At 38.3% G+C, this 24,194-nt stretch overlaps 1 protein-coding gene across 2 annotated transcripts; it reads left to right on the forward strand.

Annotated features, from left to right (window-relative positions):
• Positions 1–537: 537 nt before the first annotated feature.
• LOC144038237 (filamin-A-interacting protein 1-like) lies at positions 538–23,095 on the forward strand. 2 transcript variants are annotated; one of them, XM_077550594.1, is made up of 6 exons: positions 538–702; positions 10,762–11,047; positions 11,593–11,766; positions 11,850–12,028; positions 18,335–21,107; positions 22,554–23,095. In XM_077550594.1, exons 2-6 carry the CDS (start codon positions 10,769–10,771, stop codon positions 22,758–22,760), a joined length of 3,612 nt encoding a protein of 1,203 aa, XP_077406720.1. In that variant the 5' UTR covers positions 538–702; positions 10,762–10,768; the 3' UTR covers positions 22,761–23,095. The 2 variants fall into 2 exon arrangements, with proteins under 2 accessions (XP_077406720.1, XP_077406805.1); XM_077550679.1 differs by lacking the exon at positions 538–702 and adding an exon at positions 10,647–10,673.
• The last annotated feature ends 1,099 nt before the right edge of the window (positions 23,096–24,194 follow it).

The raw sequence follows: 24,194 nt of genomic DNA on the forward strand, positions 1-24,194 counted from the left end.
ACCACCTAAACGTCAGCAGTTGGTGGTTCCTTGGAGCAACTTAAGGGGTTGGGTGACTGCTGTCATCGGACTTTCCGCGCTTTATGACATGGTTCAGCTGTCATCCCAGGTCAGCGGGGAGAGTTAGCGCTCTTGCTGGCCGGCCAAATCGTCTAAGATTCAGATAACCTCAGCTGCCAACAGCACCCACGCTGGCAAGAAAGGAGGAGTTATATATAGAGTGGAACTTTTTTAGCTACTGTGACTCTGAAGAGAAGAATTGCAAGGGATGCTCAAAACAGACTGTACTTCTATCGTCTTCCTTCTGGGCGACAAATTCATTCTCCCAAGAAGTCAAAACATCGATTTGTCCTCCTTTTGATGTCGATGCTTGTCCCAATTGTATTCTGGAAAGGATTGCTGTGTTTGAGCAGAAGTGAATGGGTTGTGGGAGTGAACGAGGGAGGGAGGGTAAAAGAGAGAGAGTGAGCAAGCGATAGAGTTAAGAGTGGGAAGTTACAGTGCTCCATTATTGCTTTCTTCTATTCCCTCCCTGATCTGACCAAGTGAGAAGGAAAGGAGCACGGGGATTGCTCAATGCTCAACAGCCAGTACCACCACAGGGCATCTCGAGTGGATATTTGCGGATGCTTCACTTCCCGACATTGCCAGGATTACCCACGGAGAGTGAGCGCCAACTAAACGTGGAGGACAGCACAACAGGTAACGCTTTTCTTTTATTTGAACTCCTGTCAGACTGAAGAAGACTGTTTCACTGTTATCAATCATTGAAGACAAAAGCCTTACTTAAGTTAAGCCAGTACTCTTCTTCACTTTATGAATGAATAAGGTTTGTTTTCAATGTATCATTATTTCAAAATTTTCACAAATTGTTCACTCTTGACTCAAATATTGTGTTGTTCATGCTACTATAGCTTCATCATTGTGATCGTCAATGACGAGTGGTTAGGGTCATGAATAAAATATCTGGATGAATGGCATTTTATTGCAATACATGAATGTGACCATTTAGTTAGTTTTTGCATGTGGGCAGAATCCCAACAGACAATGAAGGATGATAGCAGACTGAGTCATGAGCATGAAGTCATATAGTCACATAAGGTCTATGGACATTCACTGGAGGAGTTGCTAGATGCATTCCAAACTGGTTTACAAGTGCAAAGTGTAAAAGTTAACTCATTCACTGCCATTGACGGCTATAGACGTCAAAAATTCATTTGAACTGTTTCTATTAGTTTAACACTTTTTCTTGCTTTTGTTAACAAGAGTATGAAAACCTAGATTTTTTTATAATGTATTAGAACAGATATAAAATTTGTGATTAATCATGAGTTAACTAGTGAAGTCATGCGATTAATTACGTTTAAAAATTGTAATCGCCGGACGCCCCTAATTTGTAATAATCTTTTCTTTAAAAGAAAAAAAAGATTATTAAAAAAATATATATATATATATATATTTATTTTTTTTTTTTAAAGATTATAAAAAATTAGGGGCATCAGGCGATTCAAATTTGCAATCCTAATTAATCGCATGACTTCACTAGTTAACTCACGATTAATCACCAATTTTACATCCGTTCTAAATGTACAATTTTTTTTATAGGTTTTCATACTCTTTTTAAAATGTTAAAAATTGAGAAAAAAAATGAAACTAATAGAAATAGTTCAAATGAATTTTTGATGTCTATAGCTGTCAATGGCATTAAATGAGTTAACCAGGACCATTGTTAATATTCAAACGTGAAACAACTAAAACACTACCTTAAATTTAAATAATAAAGGCTTAACCAGAAAATGAGTTGAATTGTAGATGTCACACAAGTGTAAAAAAATAACCACTGTAAATCCACTGAACAGTCCATCTTAATTATTTTTTTAATTGTGTATGTGTGTGTGTGTGTGTGTGTGTGTGTGTGTGTGTGTGTGTGTGTGTGCGTGTCCATCTTAACTTTGATGACGACAAATATAATGACACTGAAGTTTTCCTGCTTTGAATGTGAGTCCGCTTACGTCATCTAGCTTCGAGTGCATGTTGTTTGCAACAAACAACAAACAAAAACTGATATGTTTTTTTTTCACTGAACTGACAAATTGGAAACAATCACACACCTCTTCTTAGCATCCTGCAGCAGGATGACACATTTCATTCAGCGTGCATCCTGTAATGCTGTTAAAATAAACTCAATTTCATCTACGTGAGGTCATCAGCCACTATCCTCTATACATTGGTCAACATATACTGACTGTATACCGCCACAGTATACCAAAAACAAACCTGAAACATGCCTCACTGCCAGCATTGGATTCCAACCTAGGGGTGGCTTTCATCGCCTTCAAAGATTTATTCGGCCAAGTGTCCGGAAGCCGAGCGCCACCTCACTCTTCTCTCACCCTCGCCCTTCCTTTCTTGCGGCCTACCATCCTCCTCAGCTGATGTGGGATCTATTGCCACAAAGAGAACCAGTGGCAATGTATTGCTCATTAATGTTGTTGTGTGCCTCATTTCAGCTCATTCAGAGTGCATTTTGGCTTGACGGAATGCTGACTGTGCACCCAAATGGCCACTTGGAAAAGATACATTTGCGAATGTAGTGCAATTATCGGCTTGTAAATGACTAAGAGTGTAAATTTTTCTAGTGTTAGATGGTGTCCAAGATTTAACCTGGAATCTGAAGTTGTCCAACTGTGAGTGTGTGCCAGAGCTGCATTGACTCGTGACACACGACAGAATTTAGCTCATTATTTGTTCTATTAGGGTTGAAGCTCAGCAATAGTTTGTTCTGTGTATGCTTATATGTTTTATTTAGACTCTAAAAAGTGAACATGATGGATGACGCCGGGTCGCCCTTTCTAACTGACATTCACACGGTACATGTTTAGAGTCAAACTATTCTGGTGTGTGTGTGATTATGGACTTGCTAAAATTTAACACATAAAATGATAAATGAAACCACAACTTGAAATAATGATGGCAAGAATGTGTTCTGCTTTTATTAGTGCTTGACACATTTACAGTTGCCTGCACTATATTAACTCTATTCCTATAGCTGCCCTTTCGTGCTTAGTGCGGTGCTTCTCAATTATTATTTTTTGTCATGACCCTCGGAAGAAGAAAACATGTCACACAAACCCAACTCTCTGCCATGACTATAAATAAGATCATTTGTCTATAAACATTTTGGTAAGTACACCTCTGCAGAGGAGCTAATACTCCTGACCCCCTGACAATGATAGTGCCACTGCTTCCTACTGTGGTAAATGTGCAATTACACTTTATTCTAGCAAGGCGAACAAAAACAAAACAATAAAACTGTTCCCTGGGGTCACACGCGTGGCATCACAACCCCAGACCCCCACCCCGCCACATTTGAGAAAGACTAGTTTAGTGTAATGGAAATTGTATTATAGTACAGTATGTACTATATTATTGTATTCATTAATCAATATACTGTATTCAATGCCTTAATTTTCCTTGTAAGATTGTTGAAGTTTTAATATCGGTATTGCTTGGTGTTGACAAGCTTACACATTGTAACTGTTCCAGCTTTAGAACCACAAGGCCACATATCTGGTTGTAACTAAGGATTGGTTTCACTCACATGTCCTTAATATAGAACATTACATTTACTGTAGCTTTAACTCATTCACTGCCATTGACGGCTATAGATGTCAAAAATTCCCTTTATTTCTATAAGTAAAATTTTTTTTCTCCACTTTTGTTAACAAAAGTACGAAAACCTAGGAAAAAATGTATTATTGTACATTTAGAACAGATATAAAGTTTGTGATTAATCGTGAGTTAACTAGAGAAGTCATCCGATGAATTATGATTAAAAATGTTAATCGCCGGATGCCCCCAATTTTTAATAATCTATTTTTTTAAAGAAAAGATTATTAAAAAATAAATATTTAATTATTTTTTACAAAGAAAATATTAAAAATAGAAAAAAATATTGAAAATTAAAAAATAATAATTAAAATTATTTTTTTTAAGAAAAGATGATTCAAAAATAATAATTCAAATAATTTACAAAAATAATTCAAATAATTAAAAGAGGACAAAACACTTACAATTATAAAAAAGAAAAGATTAAAAATGAAAAAATACAATATTTTTTTAAAGAAAAGATTATAAAAAAAATGAAAAAATAATTAAAATATTTTGTTAAATAAAAAAGATGACTATTATTATTATTATTTTTTATTATTTATTTTTTTTAAATAGAAAAGATGATTAAAATCGTAATCGTAAATAATTGCATGATAACACTAGTTAACTCACGATTAATCACAAATTTTATATCTGTTCTAAATGTATGATAAAAAAAAATCTAGCATACTTTTGTTAACAAATGTGGAAAAAAAGGTTAAATTAATCAAAATAGTTAAAATGAATTTTAACGTCTATAACCGTCAATGGCAGTGATTAATGTGTCACACATAGCCTTCACATAGCATACAATAGGAATGCAAAACGATATCTAGTGTTGTCAACTGTTTAACAGGAGCTGGATTTCAGGCTGGCAAGGAGTTTTAGTGTGGTACCTTGTTATAATTGAAAACAAGAAAGATTGGATAAAAACAACAAAACAACCCCCCCCCCCCCAAAAAAAAAAAACTTTTTTTTTTTTTTTTACATCAGAAATTCTACTCTAAGGTATTACTAACTAGAAAGGTATTGGTGTCAGCATGAGTGGTTCTGCGCACGTACTGAAGTATGCTTGAAAATGTCAGTACTACCAGCGTCTTCTCTCGGAGTCTGGTAGGCCTCAACAACAGCTGTCACCGACACATGCGCAGCTCTTAAACATATAAGAGCCCATGCAGTTGAATTCCAAAAATGCAGTTTAGACAATTTTGGATGTTTCACAGATCACTGGTACTCATAACTCATTTGGTTTAAAAATAAGTCTTCAGACTCCATAGCAACTTAAGATCTTCTCCAGATCATTTGATCCTGAATGGCTTGGCGGCAAAGCACACTGGCTATAAACGTTGGATTAGCTGCTAATTGGTGCCTAACAGGTTATGATGTCAGAGGGGTTCCAAGTCCAATATTGGGTGGTGGGTTGCATGTCTCTGTAAGATAACTAGTTGCACCCTGCCATCCTTCTCAAAAGGAATAATATTGTGCTAAATAAAATCCGTCAGGGAAAGATAAACACAATGAAAGTTAATTACTGACATGTTCTATACTGTTTGTTATGGAAACATTTTTGAAATGAAGAGCAACTTGGAGGTTAACTGGGGTCATGGAACAGATTGTGATCGATTTTGAAGGTTCCACTTTGGTTCATTTGTTCAGAACGTAGACACACTGACAACAGCATCCTGTGCAACTGCATCACTTCTGAACTGAGAATTATGGGGGGAGGACAACAACAAGGAAAAAAACAAGCTTATAAACATACATGAGCAGTGCTAAGAAGGACCATACACTTAGGTTGTAAATCTTATATGACAACAAGCTGCTGGAAGACCTTTACTACTCCACAACCATGTAAACAAATTATCCCACCACTCTACTAATATTCCCTCCTGTTCACTTTTAATCATCAAGTGAACAATTTTGAGCATTGTCATAAGTGCACTGCTCATTTTGAAATTTGCACAGAACTTTCAAATGATTTAAGCATTCAACATTAAAAGAGGATGTACAATTGAAACCAACTTTTTAATTCTATACAAAAAGTTGGATCTCTGGATTGACTGCCCACCCAATTATTAGGATATGGTTAATTTAGCCAAAGGTGCATTGGCTTGTATTAAAGCATCTCCAGAAGTCTTCAACAACACCACAAAAAGTAGATATAAGTCTAGGTCTTAATGCTGCAACAAATGATTATTTTTAATAATTGATTAATATGTTGATTATTTTGTTGCATAACCGAAGTAAAAAGCAAAAAAAAAAACTTTAAAAAAAATCCAGCCAACTGAAGAAGTCGCTTTGACAAACGTGACATGCAACAATTTATCATAATTATACAGTTTGGTAAAAAAAAATGCTGCTGACATTTGGTATTTTAAGGTGATTTATTGATGTACGAGTTACAGTTGTTACTTGAACAGCTTGCATACCAACTTAATTTTCCCAGAACACGGCAGTTACGTAAAATCTGACCCGTGAGGTCACTGGTCGTCTAGACCGGAACGCGCTGTCCATCAAAATGCTGGAACGTACTGTTGCTTTGTACCCCTGAACGGCAACAAGCTTGCCAAATTTTCATGAAATGCTGACTCTAAGGCGCAGATACAGATTCAAATATCAAATTTGAAAATCTTGGCTGGCTTTATCTCTCATGTCAGAATGAAATGGGCCTTTACTGCAGCTAACCAAGCAAGCTGCCAAAGACTAGAAATGTTATTTCCTTATTTAGTCACAGGGAGTATTAGGATCACAGATCATCACACTGCATAGAAAAAACAAGGCTACTGTGACTTGTATCACTGTATATATTTTAGGTTAAAACAAATAAATAACATAGTGGTGATTAGTACACAGCCGACGTAGTTTAAATTGTTGAAGCATTAAAGAAAATGGCTGGATGGATGCTATAAAATTGTCAGTGTTCAGACCGATGCCAGTACGAGTACTCAACACTTGAGTAGTCACGATACAGATACAAAGTAGCCGAATGATACCAGCATTAGTTTTCATACGTAGTATTTCCCCAAAAAAACAACAACAGATAATTAATTGTAAAGCAAGACCTATACACCTCAATATAGCATTTTTTCAACAACAAAAATTGTATGAAATTAATGGCAATTTTCTATTCTTCTCATTTCTAGTTCCTGATCAAAAAACTGCCATACTAGTATTGGCCGCCGTTGTGAGTACCGACACCTTGAAATAAGGCTGGGCATTTTGTACTCGCTCATCCCTTCAATAAATCTCTAAAAAATAATGATAGATTATTCCTTTATCGACAACAAATTCTAATATTAAGAGTTTTGGAAGCCCCGACCACAGTCTGAGTGGCTCCTTCATTAATTTCCATCCCCTCCCCCAAAAATGATTATTGTTATTTTGTTCTTCTTTAAAAGCCCAAACAATTCTTAAAAAATAATAATAATAAAACGCTGATACACATTACTTATTTCCCACAAAAAAACAGGGGGGAAATGGGAAACAAAACTTAGGAAAATACCCCCAAGAATAATAATAATAAAAAAAAAACTGGGGGAAAAACCCTGCAAATTTGGGAATCTACAGGTGCTTAACCACAAATATGCATGGGTTGATATTTGTTTTAAGTTGTAATATTATTGTTTACCACTAGATGGCAGACATGGTTTAGTTGCACTTGCCCTTCCCTGACATAATCTATCCTCTCTCACTGATAAAAACAAATACTGTGCTGAATACAAAATCAACATGTTCATGTTAACTGTTTACAATAGCTAGTATTTGCCACCACTTTACATGACACTATGTAGAAGCTATTTTGTATATTTGATACATTGAGTTTAAAAAAAAAGAACGGAATTTAAAAACAAAAACAAATTTAGACCAAAGATAAAAGTCATGTAGCAACCATCCATTGGTGGTATCCACCCACTGACCACTGACATACTTTACAGCTCCTTCTTTTCTCTTTGGAATGACGCGCTATAAATACTTGTATGTATGTACGTCTATGTGACAGCTGGACTTGCCATGAGTTACATTCGGGCTCCCATTTTAAATTTAGGCTTTGTTTGAGGCCTCACTGGCTCTGTCACAAGATATAACACTGCGCTATGTTGGACGCCAAACAATCAGTAATGTTGTGAATGTGTGGTGTGGGCAGTCGGGTCATCACCAAAGACCTTTGACTAAAGTCTGATTGTCTGACTGCTCTTTTTTATTCTCCATTAAGACAACTGGGAGTGCTGAATGCCAAACTGGAATGTAGCGCACGTGACTCTGGAATGCCCATTTGTTGCTCAGGAGGATTCAATGCAGTCAAGGCTTCAATGACCCGGCAAGGTGGATCAAACAGAAAAGGCATCGAAGGGATGACAAATTCTTGCTATCCTGGCTGACTAACGAAGACTTGTCAACAATACAACAATGTCATGAATAGAGCCCACACAGTCTCATTATCAGAGTTCAAATTTTTATTGAAAAGGTTCACATTGAGGGCTATTTTTTCGGAGACAGGCACATGTGTACTCAGTGTAAAAACTGGCGCACTTCATTTTCATGTTGGGAAAAGTCTAGTTTACCATGTTCAGGAACTTGGCAGACTTCACTGCGAAATGCTGGGCATTCCGACAGTCCCTGACTCTCCTGACAATTTGGTGACAGAAAGAAGACTAAACCTTAAACCAGCTAAAAGCAGGTCTAAGTTGTGGTGCAGTTGGCGTAACGCGATTTTGGTGAATTTGACCGAGGTGCAGGCAGACAGTTATGCTCTCTGCTGATATGTGCGGTGGTGGATGCCATCATATTTCATTCATAAATATGACTACAGTGTACATCAAACCCTCTGAATCAGTGTAGAAATCTAATCATTGAACACATCACTGTTATTGTCACCTTTATTATATTTGTCAGAAGTGGGAATTCAGAAACTTTGAAAAATTGCCGAAACAAGCATTGACAGAAGTGTTTTTTCATCCTTTAATGTAATTGTCAGACTCTCAAAATTCATAATCAGCTCAAAATTCAAGTCCACCTGACATTTATTGAAACACCACCATGGGCCGCGACACAGTTATGTGGGAGGGTTCGGATACAGATAATAACGATCGTAGTGGGAGGTGGTCACCAAGTGCCCACTTCACAGCAGTTATCTGTGATGCTCAAGCCAACTTAACGTCATCCACTTGTGGAGTTCCGTTTGCAATTCCTTATAAATGTACTTCACGTGTGAGTTTCTGCTTCCACAATGTCAAAGAATGTGTGCATGCCTCACCTGCGCTGAATTTAAAGAGAAGGGCTGGAGTCGCTTTCATTGACCAATAAGTGAGTTGGCTGTGTTCACTCCCACAATGATGCAAACATCCCTTTCTAACTGCACCTGTGAAGTAACTAATACTGGGGAACTCACAAAGAAATCAGATATAGACATCTGTATGGTATTTGTTTTGATCTGACTTTGCGCTCAGCTTTTCTGTTTTTTTTGTGTTTGTTTTTACCTGAAACACAATATCCACAATATAGTCTGTACCACTGATCCTCACTAGCATCATGGCATTCAGGAACAATTGAATAAATAAGCTCAAATAAGCTCAAAACCTCAATTATAGAATCACCAGACATACTATACATACATCCGTATCTTCGTTTTAATAATTTTAAAAGTCAAATTTTTTTACAGTACAATGCAAGTTGTTTGCATACGTTTTGTTGTGAAGATTTCCTTAATGATTTTCCCCATGCTTTACATCAGTTAACGATGAGATATATTCTTAACTTAGACAGTTTGCAGCCAGCTTGCTCTGTTGCACCATGAAGAGTGACCCTGTAACATGAGAGCAACAGATACCGTACCGTAGTAATGTGGATCATCATGGCATCAGCCCAGTATATAAAAATAAACCAGTGAACGGCTGATTTTGTCAACACTGTTCACAGCATTACACATGCTTCACCACTCGTGCCGAGACGGGCAAACTTTAAAGTCATCAGGACATTTGTCATGCCTCATTCAAATGTGCTGATGCTGAGCTCTGGGAGCACTTGTGTGCGCCCTGCTGGTTTGCATGTGACCCAAAGATTACAGGTATGCAGATAGATAGCAGGTAATGGAAATCAAGTAGCACTGTGTGAACTTCCAGAGGTAAGATGAGGCATGCACGTCATGTGTAATTTTGTCCTGACTCTTTATCTTTTCTCTTTGAACTGAGCGATACGGTCCAATCTCGTGTTCTTCCCCCTAATGTGAAGGGCTTATTTCCACTGGAAATAGGGGAAGCTTCAAAAAGGTCAGTTTCAAGCACCATTAAAGTTGGTGCTGTTAAGATTTCACTTTCTCCTGAGCCAGAATCTTTAACAGACAAGCTCTCTATAATGCATATTGTTGTACTGTAAATGTGATTCTATCAAGTGTACAAAGGCATACTGTTCTCTATTTACCATACAGGATAGCATTCCCAGTTGTGTAATCGCTTTTGCATTTGATTTATATTTTGGAACAAAAAATTCTTCTGTCTAACGATGTTTTTTTGGGCACTTAGATGATGTAAGTTAAAAAGATCACAAACATGACTTGTCTGAAGGACAGGTTGAGATTAGAAACACACACTCCCATTTTGATGAACCACAATGTGTGTGTGTGTCCGTGTGTGTGTGTTTGTGAACAATGAGCACACTCACAGGTTTCTTTCTACCTGTGTTAAAATCATGACGGTTATAAGGGAGCAAATCAGCCTCTTACATGAATAATGGTGCAAAATTAGGATTAGAAAAATTTGTCAGATAGGGAGCTTTAGATGGCGGCAATGACTGACTGGTTAAGCGCAAATTCTCTCCGGGTATTCCAGTTTTCTCCACATTCCAAAACCATTCATTAGGTTCATTGAAAACTCTAAACTGCCCACAGGTGTAAATGGGAGTATGAGTGACCACAATTGGCTGGCAACCAGTTCTGGAGTGGATACAGCCTCATACCCAAAATCAGATGGGATAGCCTCCAGCTCACCTGCTACTTTTATGAGAACAAGCACTACAGAAAATGGATGGTTAGATGTAACCAAGAAAAAACAAGGACATGTTTGATGTTCTTTAAAAGTCAGATTACATACTTTTTGTTCTCTGTCCTTGGCCTAGGTGGGAGATGAGATCCAAAAGCAGTGAGGTGGCACGGCCGACCAACGCGGTGCTCGGCGTCCCGCAGGATGACCGTGACATCAGCCATGAGCAGGATGTGTGTATTGCTGTGAAGAACATGAAAGCCAAAGTTCAGCAACAGGAGGGTGAAGATAACAAGGAGGTGATATTTGACGAAGAGCAGACACTGATGGACTCAAAGACTGGAGAAAAAGGAGGTGCTGTCATGAACCTGTCTAAACAGGATCTGCTCAAACTGCTGGGGATTATGGAAGGAGAGATTCAGGTGGGCTTGCGAGAAGTCTTCAACATCTTATCTGATCAGATGCCAGTGTTTTGATGTCACAATGATTCAGTTAGGTCTCACTTTTTAAATATTTGTAAACACTAACTTTAGCTTGTAAGCACAGAGCACATAGTATTAAAAGTATGCACAGGACAGAGTCTGAATGGGAAAAGTTGTTCTACAACACCATCTTGTGGTCAAGGATGACGCTTCGTTTTACCAAAGCTCAAGAAAACATGTTCGAAATTCCTCCTTTGTATTATATTGCCAATATATCACTAATTAAGTGATGAATTACTTGGTGATTACAACATTTTGCTATGATGATAGATGATCCAGTAAACTCTGACCTAGAACCCATTTTTGTATGTTTTGTTTCGGGGAAATGGCTGCTGCATAACAACCCAAAAACTAGTGAAGTAAATCCATTCATTTTTGAGAAAAATACCAATTACAACACATTTGATAATTTCCTACAGTTTTTTTTTAGCACTTCAAGCTGCATTATGCTATTTTAATATTTTTATATCTCTGTATGACTGCAGGCAAGAGAAGATGTTATCGGCATGCTAAAATCCAAGCAAACCCCTCAAGTGACCGTTGCATCAGCAGACAGCTGTGCAGCAGGTAGCTCGGCCATCCAGGCCTTGCAGAGGGACGGCCTCATCACCGGCACTCCGCCACACACCCACAGTGTATACCATAAGCCCATGATTGAGGTCAGTCACAGCAATCTTTTGATTATCATGTCTCTTGAAATGAACACCGCTTGTGCATTGTTCTTTGTGCTTTTTTTTTGCAGCTGGAGCGCCTGCAGGAGAAGCACAGGGAAACCTACAGGCGCATGCTGGGTCAGTTGCTGCTTGCTGAAAAGTGCCACCGTCGCACAGTACATGAGCTGGACAGCGAGAAGCGCAAACACGTTGATTACATGAACAAGAGTGATGACTTTACCAATCTACTTGAGCAAGAGAGAGAAAGGTGAGGAAAGACACACTGGATGTGGGCTAACATGTCCAAACATTATCAAGATTGTAGCGTTGATTGGGACTGTCCCGAACCGGACCCACGAATAACAAAATTTTGCATTTAATACACAGACATATACTATTGATGTACACAAATGGGTGGTAATTCAAACCTTTGTTCAAGTGGGCCCGGCAAATCAAAAATAAAATCTGAATTTGCGGACCCAGATCAGATGGAGTGATGACATCAGAACCTGCATGTTGTTTACATGAAACTGTTTAGCACCAGTCCACTTTCTATGACTTTACCATGGGAACGCTACTACTTTTGTGATGTATTTTTGAAATTAATTGAATGAATCTCTTCATGGCACCCTGCAACTCTTGTCCAGTGACGTAAAGCAAAGACAAATGCTATGTTGATCCCGGGGCTTTTTTCTTCCCGATTGTTAGTTCAAATGCTAACAGTGCAACAAGTTGCAAAGCTGCGAATGACATTTTGAATTGCGCGATCATTTTGAACAATTAAGCAAAACACATTTATTTCAGGCAAGAGGCCGTCGGCATAGATTGCTATATATAGAGCCTTCACTCTGAGTGACTCGGTGTTGAACAAGGGGTCCCGCAATGCTCTCTATGTTAAAGCCCCGATTATAAAATGACACGTCACTTGTGTCATAGCTGCATGTCAGATGTTTGTAATAGTGTAAACCAATCCGCGTCAAAATCGCAATACAATTAATTGAGTTATAATCAACTTATTGGAGACAAACACGGCTTACTCTATAGCTAATATAGGCCTATCTATGGTCCACCCCAGCTAGCTACTGTACATTAAATGAATGTAGCATTCATTTATTGTGTATTCAGATTTAAAAAATAAATAAAAATTTAAGTAATTTTGTTCAAAAACGGACATACCTGTAATTGTATTACTAAAACTGAAATTTAAAGATGTAAGACTTAAAAGAACAACTATTCTGCAGTGCGTCCGTTGATTATAAGTTGTAAAACGCTTTGGACACCGTATAGTATAGTCCTCGAGTATCCCTATCCAGCTTGTTTTCCATGTCTCACAGCCAACACAGCTGAGGATCATTATCAGGCTTCATGCAGAGCTTGCTGATTAGCTGATCGCTTGAAACACCTGTGTTGGCTGTGGGAGACATGGAAAACAGGCTGGATAGGGGTACTTGAGAACCGCGGTTGAGAACCACTGGTGTAGATCAGTGGTGTCCAAACTCAGTCCTAGAGGGCAGGAGTCCTGCAGGTTTTGGATGTTTCTCTTCTCCAACACACCTGAAGCTCATCAGTAAGCTCTGCATGAGCCTGATGATGATCCTGTTCATTGGAACAGGTGCGTTGGAGCAGGTAAACATCCAAAACCTGCAGGATTCCGGCTCTCAAGGACCGAGTTTGGACATCACAGGTGTAAATAAAGCTCTAAAAAGTCTTCTCCAATTACTAGTATTTAGGTTAAATTGTATTTCCACCTTTTTATTTATTTATTACAAATTCAACCGGAATTTGTTCACTGACGTTGATACAATTAGGGAATCTGGATTTTAGGAGTGAGTCAGTGCGTGTACCTACAGTAGACTGACTCAATATTGGGGTATAGCTTATAAAGGCGTCTGTATTGTGGTTATGAAGTTGGCAGTGATTACAACTAAAGTGCATGTTTTTGATAAGTGTTTGAATTTGGCCCTTCTTAAATAGATAAACAAGGCAATCAAAAATATTAAATATTACAAACTACTATTTAAGCGGTGTGCAGCATGGAAACTTTAGTTGTGTAAGGTGTCTGGTTCTTCACTGAAGGAGATAAGGGCTGTACAAAATAGAAACAACACCTTTCCATTTGGGCCATGAGGGAAACTGCCCATGGGAAGTTTGATGGAGACACAGGGAGAGGTGCCACACACCATGGATACTCCATCACGTGGACATGGAGGACCTCACACAGATCAAATGAGCTGTTTATCGACACTGAATGTATACACAAACTCACCCCTTACTAATTAATTAAAGCACTCACATATGAAGGAGAATAATTGGTAGTTGCTTTGCTGAGGGAAGGATTATACACATTCAGTGTAACCTCCAAAATAGATCACAAATTGATTTAGGACACTCTAATTTGTTCAGATTTTAGGAAATAATTGAAATGTCGTTTAACCGTTGCCATCATAAAATGTTTTACATGTTTAAATACACTGTAAAAAGGAAAACGTGTTCTCAAAGTTAACATGTATGGCGAGGAAAGTCCACTTGTTTAAAGACTTCATGAATTTCACTTAATTGTAATGTTGCTATGAAGAGTAAAAAGAACCATTGTGGACAGCAAAACAATTAAACACATTCTGTATATAAACATCCACTCTTAACTATGGATGACGAGTGACAGATGAGATAGTTCAATTATTATTATCATTATCATCCCACCCCACGCACCTATCCAAAACACAAGAAAAAGCCAAAGAAAACGTAAAATTGATGGACTTCAAAGCATCATAAAGTTACAGAAATAATTTGCCCCCATAAAGCTATGAGAAGCATACATCGGTTTGACTTTCTAGATCCTTTGTTTAGTGCTGGTAATGTGTTAATGCTGGTAATGCTCAAGCATTCAAAGTGTAAAAAATGAACACTCCTCAAAGAGACAAGTGTGTTGTTGTCAAACAGAAGCCGAATAAACAAGTGCGTGAGGAGCGAATATTTCTGTTGACCTTTTAATCTTTCTCCCCTGCAGCGAATGCCTGCATGAGTGAGAATCAAAGGCACATCGGAAAGAATAATCTTCGACTTTAATGTCAAGCCTGACTAAGTGGCTGTGACAAGAACTCTTTTCTTTGCTTAAGTCGTATTTACTTAGCTGCACTCTTTATACATGAAAGTTAGTTCAACATCTTTATATGCATCATGGTACAAAAGCTTGTTGAGACGCCATTACCATAGTTTGGGTATCTCAAAAGGTAAATATAGGTAATTTAAGACATATTACATTTGATGACAATCAAGTCTTTCACCATAGGCCTATGGTAATCTGCCAAAAGGATACAATTATATATGGAAAAAATGTAAGGCAAGTGTTCCGTGCATATAGAGTAAATACAAAATACAAATAAAAACAAATACATGCAAGATTCCCGTTCGAGAAATACATAGAGAAAAATGCATTTCTGTTATATCTGAAAGGTTGGTACTGTCCTACTTTTTCTCCCCCTTAGATGAAATGGAAACATCTAATTTTCCATTGGTATGATGTCCTCCAGCGTTCAACAATAAATGGTTGTGTGCCTAAAAGTCACAGGAATGCAGAAAATGTGCACCAAAATAAGCTCTTTCATACTAAACATCAGCAATTAACACCTCTCAGATAACATCAATTTGTATGTCAAGAACCTTAAGTATCAAGTGATTGATACTTAATAGAGGAACAAACTCCACTTTTGGAAAGATGTGTAGATTAATGTGCAATAGTTGTAAATGTTGATTTGCATTAGATGTTAAACTAATAATGAATTGTAAACATCAAATTATGTTCTTAGTTATTTTACATCATGTACAGACTATCAGTATTATAGTTATACAGGACAATAATTGACCATAACTGGCAAACAACTTAAGTAATTTATGCACATAGCCTACTGTTTTACTGTATACAGTATATCATTGTTCCTGCATCAACATTCATCTATCTATCTTTGCAAGATATGGCTGACAAGATCAGGTCTGCTTTGAGGTTATTAGTAATGGGCTTAGTGTTTAAAATGTAATATAGACTAGGATGATTTTTTTATTCATTTATATTATTAATTTATTTATTTATTTTATTTGAGGGGGGGGGGGTCTCCATTAAAGGCCAAGAAACTGGGGTATTTTATGGTTTTTTGCTCAGCCCAAAGTCATGTGTAATATAAAAACGCTGCTTTGGCACCATCTAACGGCATATTGTTGCCAAACACTTGTGTCGAACTGGGTGGAGGAAATCCAGTTAGTCAGGCCATAGTTTTGACTGATTAAAAAAAAAAGTCCTTAGCCAGCATCTCGTGGCATCAGATTTTCACTCATCCCTATGGCCTTCTTGATCGTGACCCAAACATAATGTATACGTCTGGTACACTAAAGGGGGTAAGGACTGGTTGTCACACTACTTGGTGTCTGTACCTGTCACCATGAGTCTTATTAGGTCCAACAGTTATTATGCACGGTACAGTTATTATGGTTGCCTAATGGCCACTTTGTCTCTAGTTTGATTCTCTTAACAGCACACCAGTCTTACTGCATGTTAGCAATGCTTCACACATTTGTTTTTTCAGTCAAGTGAGATAAATTCTCCACAACACATTATTGTCATGACAGCTTTTTGGCATCTCTTGTCTTCTTCAATCCACAGCCTTTGGAGACAAGAGGGTCTTCACTGCCTTTGAGCAAATTCCGCAGGAAACACAGACTCAAATGCTGTGCCATGATTCCATGTGTTTTTTAGTTCTCATCAGCACAATTCAACTTTCAATGTATTGAAAAACGTTTTAGCTGCTAAATTAATATCTAGTATTGGGAACATGGCTCTGCATTTTTATTTATTTTTTACAATTTATTTGTAATAAAAACAAAATTGTGTGGGAATCACCATACAAATTAAATCACTGCATCATGAGGTCAAAGATGGATTCACAGCTTTAGACCGTTTTTTTGCTTTGTCATCAAAACACAACAATTTGACCTGACTGTCTCTCATTGGTAGCTCAAGCTACTGTATATAGCCTTTATTCAATCATCATTTTCTAATTGATAACTATGTCGGAGATGATGATGTGATTACTTAGGCTCTATCAGAATATATTAAAGTCCAGTGCTGTGCATCCCAATAGCCTCTTATAAGCTGACTGTCATGGTTACATTTTGTCATCTTCAATCTTCTTCACCTTAAAAAAGGACACATCCAACCATTCCGTATCTGTTTCCCTCATCTCACGGAAACCGGTGCTAGTCCAGTTTCCCCTCAAGGGGAACTACAATGAACAATCCCTCCTATTTCCTTTAATGGTTTTACCCTTAAAGTGTCAGAAAACTGAGAAATCCTCAAATGAACTTGTGAAGAACTACAAACGGTGTGATGTTTTACTCAGTAAGGACTAAACTGTCTGGAAAATTGTTTGGACTGGCCTTCACTCAAACATGCCAGTGTTGCATGGAAGCAGGAAAATTGGGGGAGTTTTGCAGAGCACTCCTCCTGTGGCAAAAATCCCACCCCTTTCACAGTCCAAAGTAGAACAGTGCACAGTCTCTCTCACTTTTTTCCACACGCACACACACACACATACACACGCACACACAGACACACATGACTGCCTTATAAGGATGAGGTGACATCGCGCACCAGAGGTCTGATGGTTCTGCACCGTAGTAAATCACCTTTCATAGTCCTTAAACAAGCATGCTTGAAATGTGACAGAGGATATTTTGTGCAAAAAGAGGCCTTGGCTACTTGTCACGCATCCTGATTGGATTTTGTATCACTATAATTAAGCTTGTGTGTTGCTTGTAGAACATCAGTGGTAAGTTCTGACTGAATTATTTTTCTGATTGCATTTACATTTGATGACGCATTGAAACAAGCGATTCCTTTCAAATGGAGATGAAAATACTTGTTTATGGACTATTTGGTGTCTTTTGCATTACAAAGGTTTATGGCTTATATCTGGTCTTGAAATGTTTGTGCTGATGCTGAGGAAGAACATGCAACATTGCACTCTGTTTTGCATGCATTTGATTGGAGCAGCATGAATCAACATTATCAGACCAGAAAGTAGAAAAGAGAAAAGAAGCCCACAAGGTGATAGCAAACATCAGTGTCTTAGTCTCTACCCTAATTTAAGCCGAAGGAAGTACTTTGGGAGAGCTGGATGCAATATTTAACTCTGGTTTTGGCTTAAGTGTTAATTGTGCTGACCTGCTTGTTCTGTATTGCCAGTGAGCTGTATCTAATCATCAGCTACCTGAGCAGCATAAAAATCCATTGTAGATAGAAATGTGAAGCAAAAGTTACAAAGATAATGTTTTCCACTGCCATACAGAAAATGTGTTATAAGTAATGCTAGTAGTAAAAGTTGTCATAATAATATGTGGATGAGAAATTGTTACTGAAATGACCATTAAATCTCTGCTCGGAAAATACATAATTGAATAAAAGGGATTCATATTTTTATAGTACAGCATTTAATGCAGAAACACGGCAAGAAACTAGTAACAATTAGATTTATTAGATGATTAACTAATGCACAACCTTGATTTTTCCTATTTTCATTTCTAGACTAAAGAGGCTGCTTGACAACGAAAAAGCCTACCAGGTGAAAAAGGAGAAGGAGCATTCTAAACGTCTGGCCAAAGTGCAAGAGGAGCTGGTGAAACTAAAATCATTTGCCCTGATGTTGGTCAATGAACGCCAACAACACCTGGAGCAAATGGACCAACAGACTCAGCGGGTCCAGGAACTGAGCCAGCAGCTTCAGCAGCAGAGGAAGATACTAAGTGAAACCAGGGAGCACGCTCAGGAAGATGCCCACAGGGTTCTAGGCTTAGAGGCCGAGCTTAGAGAAAAAACTGTCACACTCGCTCAGCAGCATGAAGAGATGAGCTCTAAGCTCGCCAGTCAGGAGCTCCTCAACCGTCAACTCAATTCAAAAATTCTAGGGCTTGTGCGTACAGTGGATGAGATAGAGGAGAGCAACAAGGCCTTGAGAAAGTCTGAAGAGGAACTGCAGCAGAGCATTAATGGCAAAGGAGAGTGTGTAAACTCTAACTTAATTAGCGAGCTAGAGAATTTAAGGAAGCGTGTGCTGGAGATGGAAGGAAACGATGAGGAGATCACCCGAACTGAAAATCAATGCAAGGAGCTCAGAAAGAAGCTGCAGGAGGAGAACAGCAAAAGTAAAGAACTTCGGATAGAGGTGGAGAAACTCCAGAGAAGAATGATAGAGTTGGAGAAACTTGAAGGTGCCTTTAACATAAGTAAGAATGAGTCTGCTCAATTATACGCTGCTTTAGAAAAAGAGAAGGGCCTGACCAAAGAGCTCTCTGAGGAAGTTGTCACGCTCAAGATCCGAATGAAAGAGCTTGAATCCTCTGAACTCAAGTTAGAAAAGTCTGAGCTTAACCTGAAGGATGACTTAGGTAAGCTGAAGTCTTTGACTGTAGCTTTAATGGAGGAGCGAAAGACTTTGGTGGAAAGAATGACATCAGATGAAAAGAAAAAGGAGGACTTAAGTAAGATGGTCAAAGATGAGCAGAGTAAGGTTATGGAGGTGACAGAGAAATTGATAGAGGAAAGCAAAAAACTCTTGAAGTTAAAATCAGAAATGGAAACAAAAGTTGATTGCCTGACGACAGAAAAGAAGGACCTCAACACCAAACTGGGATTTGAAACTGATAAAACAAAAGATCTTCTTTCAAAGGTCAGCCAAATGAAAAAGAGGTTGGACAGTTTGGAGCAGACAGAAATACTATCTGCAAACAAATTGGTGAAATGTGACCAAGGAAGAGCACCTGATACTGGGAAAAGAGAAGATAACAAAATTAAAGAGCTAACCTTTGAGATTGAGCACCTAAGAAATCGCCTCAAACAACTTGAAGTGGTTGAGGGAGATCTGATCAAAACAGAGGATCAATACGACATTCTGGAGAAAAGATTCATAACAGAACAAGACAAAGCCAACATCCTTTCCCAGCAAGTGGAGGCCATGAGGAGTCAAATAGCACGGAACAAAGCGATTGAGAAAGGAGAGGAGAACAGCCAGGAGGAAGACCTGCGACAACAATACAAACGAGAGGAGGCCAAAACCAGGGAGATGCAGGCGGATGTTGTAGCTCTCAAGGAAAAGATACATGAACTGATGCACAAGGAGGACCAACTTTCTCAACTACAAGTAGATTACTCAGTCCTGCAGCAGAGATTCTTTGAAGAGGAAGTGAAAGCCAAAAGCATGGGCACTGAAGTTCTCCAATTAACCAAAGAACTGGAGATAGCAAAGCGTCACAGTCGTGCACTAAGGCCCAGTTTGAATGGAAGGAGGATGGTGGACGTTGCTGTCACGTCCACTGGGGTACAGACAGAAGCATTGTCCAATGGGCCAACAGAGGAAGATACTCCGGCTGGATTTATTAGGAAGTCTGTTCAAGAAGAGAATCACATCATGAACAATTTAAGGCAGAAGAGTCTAAAGAAGCCAACAGAAAAGGCTGGTGGCATTGTTCGTTCCCCTTCATCTGGAAGTGATTTCAGTATGAAGAAATCCTGGATTCCTTGGATGAGGAAGAAAGACACCAACTCTCAAGAAACCAGCCTGGAAAAAACAAATATTAGTGGAAATCCAAACCTGACTATGGCCCACAAGCAAGGGCAGCCTTTACACATCCGAGTGACACCGGACCACCAAAACAATATGGCTACCCTTGAAATCAGTAGCACCACTGCTGAGGATGTCTTCTCAGCAACAACGCCACCAAACGTCAACCCATCACAACCTAAATCAAGAATTACAATCATTCCAACACACTCTGCTACAGTTCGGGGAAGGTCCACCAATGGTCATCAGGGTCCAGAAAGAACCAAATCTCCAGTCACCATCACAACTATTTCCAGAACCAAGTCTCCAGACAGCAGCCAAGCGTCCTCTGCTACCTCGAGAAGGCCATTATCTCCTGTCACCATCATGACAGTCAGCACCACAGCAGTGCCTGATACCTCTTCCTCCCCAGAACCCCAAGAAATGACCATGGGTCGGGCTGTGTTCAAGGTTACCCCTGAAAAGCAGATGGTCCCAGTAACTATAAGGAAGGGTCACAGTAACACGAGCATCATTACCACCACTGATGATAACAAGATCCATATTCATCTCGGCAATAGTCTGACCCCAAAGATGGTAGTGAGGCCAGTAACTGAGAACAAGGAACTGACCCTGTCGACTGGGACGGTTTTGCGATCCCCTCGCCAAATTACCACGACCCGGACAACACAGAACAAAGTGATGAGCACCATTACCATTTCCCCTGTTGCATCAAACACTACCAGACCCACACAAAGCATGGTATGTTTTTCTCAAGCTTATTACACCAGAACAGTAAAATTATATTCAGTAGGATGCAAAGGTCTAAGGCCAGCAGTATTGTTGCTCATTCACAACAGTCATTGTTTAAATGGATAACTAGGGAGCTTTGTGCATGGGCCCATTGTATTTTGATGAGAATATGGATATGCCTATACAGTACGGCTACATAAACATTTGCATCAATTAAACAGCCCACACCCCAGAATCTAAATAAATCTATTCATCATCTTCCACAGACCAGGAAGTAGCCTGCTAAATAATGAATATATAAATTAACAAACCTATAAACACAAATACATTATGACCAGTTGCACAATACGATATCATATACATAACATATATGCATAAGAGCCGTATCAAATATTCTGTCTTTACAAAGGTGATAACGCTTTGGTTGACAGTGTCAGAGAAGTGTTCATTTAATAATATGTTTATTATTATGGTGATTGTAGTTTGCAAGTGTAAAACTCTACTGCATCATAATGAGGAATATGAGTAATATTTTGATTACGTCAAACCTCATTTACAGTACATGAAAGAGCAATTCTTGAATTAGAGATCATTATTCTCAGCAAGTGATCATAATGCCATGGCTAAAACAACAAATCTACTGTGCTGGCCAAAGACGTTTGCACAGTACTGCACTTTTCTTCTATTACTCTTTGCATTCCAGACATGTGGTAATTGTGTACTGTGCTAAAACAATTTCAAAGAATTTAAAAGTAAAGAATACTTTACACTTAAGGCACTTTGTACTTAACAGTATTTAGGAGAAACCATTTTAAACTACATGACTAGAATTTAGCATTAGAAAAGAATAGAATAGCATTAGAAGACAAACCCAAATCAGTCCAAATTATGCACATTAAAGACTAGATAAATTAATTTTATATGGTTATTATTTTATTTGCATGTATCACTGAGTGGACCGAAGGCCATGAGAGCAAAGGAGTGTTGATGTTTCAGTGGACCTTATGATATCCTCTTTGTGACTCAGCTTGCTAGCGTGACAAAAAAGGCCCTATGGGCTGGCCTCAGCAAAGCAGAGCTAATGATGTGGCATTCTGCCACCCTGCTACAAGCATGCTGCAATTTATATTTGTTTCACAGTGTTTACATTCACAAACAGATTCACAGGGCTTTGTGCCCCCTGGCTGACAAAAAACAGCCTTGCAGCAGTAACAACACAGAAACCAAGCCCGGCAAACTGGGTTACAAGTGAAAGAATGAATAAATATTTGCATTTTCATTCAGTTTCTGTCCAATGAGTTGCACTGTTTAGAAATATTGAATTCCTGTTTTGCCCTTTTTAAAATGAATTACTCTTCATTTTCCATTCAAATGCCAAATGCTTTCATTTTCCTGCCTGAGAAACTGTACTCTCTCTCTTTCCCTCTGTCTTTCTGTCTCTCTATTGTCAAACAGTGTGGGCACGATTCCCAGGCCCCTCGTACGGGGCTGACCCGCATCCCAATGTCCAAGAGCCTGAAAACAGGGAAGACGGTGCTTGGTTCCCTGGGCATATCGAGTGGAGTGAAGGCAGAGTCACGTGCTGAGAGTCAATCTATGAGAATAGAATTTAAGAAATCAACGGTAAATGGCATCACTTATCAAAATGGAGGAAAAGGCTGATTCGCAAACCAAAATTCTCTACGGTGCTAAAGAGACAATAACGCACTGATAACACAACAGCCAAGTGAGTGATTAAGAGGATTATATTTGATTTAAAACATTACATTTATGCATAGCCTTTTATACTTCCCTATCACATGCAGTATCATATATAATTATTTTATTTACATTACTAAAATGTACAGAGAGAAAAAAAGGTCAAACCACTTTGCTACTAATTCTTCATTGTGACATATATAATGAAAAAAACTTCAAATGTATGCAGTTTGTGTTAATGTAATTTGTGTTTTAATTGTATGTAAAGCATTTGTTATTAAACATATTTTGAATAAACATCATTTTAAAGTGTTCATATTCACTGGAAAAAAAGTAGCACATATGTAATGTTTGTCTTTTATGAATGGATTAATCTTTGCAAGCAGAATCAAGCTGCCCTATATGTTTCAATTATGGTAAGTACTTGTAAAAGGTTAACAATGAGTTAATTTATTGTTTCATAACATAACGAGCAACCAAATTGCTATGAATGAAACCTTAAGCAAGTCAGTAATGTCACACTCTCATTATACTTAAAGTTAAAGGTTGCAATGCTCTGTATCTAATTGCACTTAAAAAGGTAAAATCAACCAAAATATGTTTTATGTTCTTTGCAACCCCACTAGCCTAAACATGGGATTCTGATTAATATTGCATTTGGGGAAAATTAATTAATCAGCAGAAGTCACCATTTTATTCTTCTCAGGGGGCGGCCATTTTGCACTTGTTGTCAGCTGAAAATGACATCACAGTTGCTCATGGCTCAGGTAACAACCAATCCCAGCTGAGCTTCAGAAAACACGTGGGGAGAAAACGAGTAACACCACCATTTTGACTTGTGATGTAAGCTCGGAATTGTCCATAGATAATGATGCCAGCTGGTTAACGCCTAAAATATGTAGAAAACAAAATAATGGCTAGCCCACCTTTTAAACCGCCCAGTTCCACGCTTTCACTGCTTGTACACATTTTGTCCGTTCAGGGTCCATGAAAAAATATGGAATGATAATTCAGTTTTCATCATGTTATGGTTGGAACATCCAACCACACAACAATTTTTAGGCATGATTTTCTGAGAGTTTTGTATGCTAGTCACAGGCAAAAGCAGTACAATACGCCAGTGTTTCTCAATCTTTTTTCAGTGATGTACCCCCTGTGAAATAATTTTCAGCCGTAACCAGCGCAAAGCATTTTTGGTTTAAAAACAGACATGATTTAAAATGTGTTGTGCTAATCTATTATTATACTTTGGAAATGCATTTCTATAGTAGTCTCCCTTAAACTATTTAGAAATAGAAAGAAAAAGAAAGAAATAATGAAATTATTATGAATAAAGATTTGTGTGCATATTAATTATCACCAATAACTGTCTCTCCTTTTGGGTCATAGAGTAAGGAA

The sequence above is a fragment of the Vanacampus margaritifer genome, chromosome 1, assembly GCF_051991255.1.
Source record: "Vanacampus margaritifer isolate UIUO_Vmar chromosome 1, RoL_Vmar_1.0, whole genome shotgun sequence".
Classification (NCBI taxonomy): Eukaryota; Metazoa; Chordata; class Actinopteri; order Syngnathiformes; family Syngnathidae; genus Vanacampus; species Vanacampus margaritifer.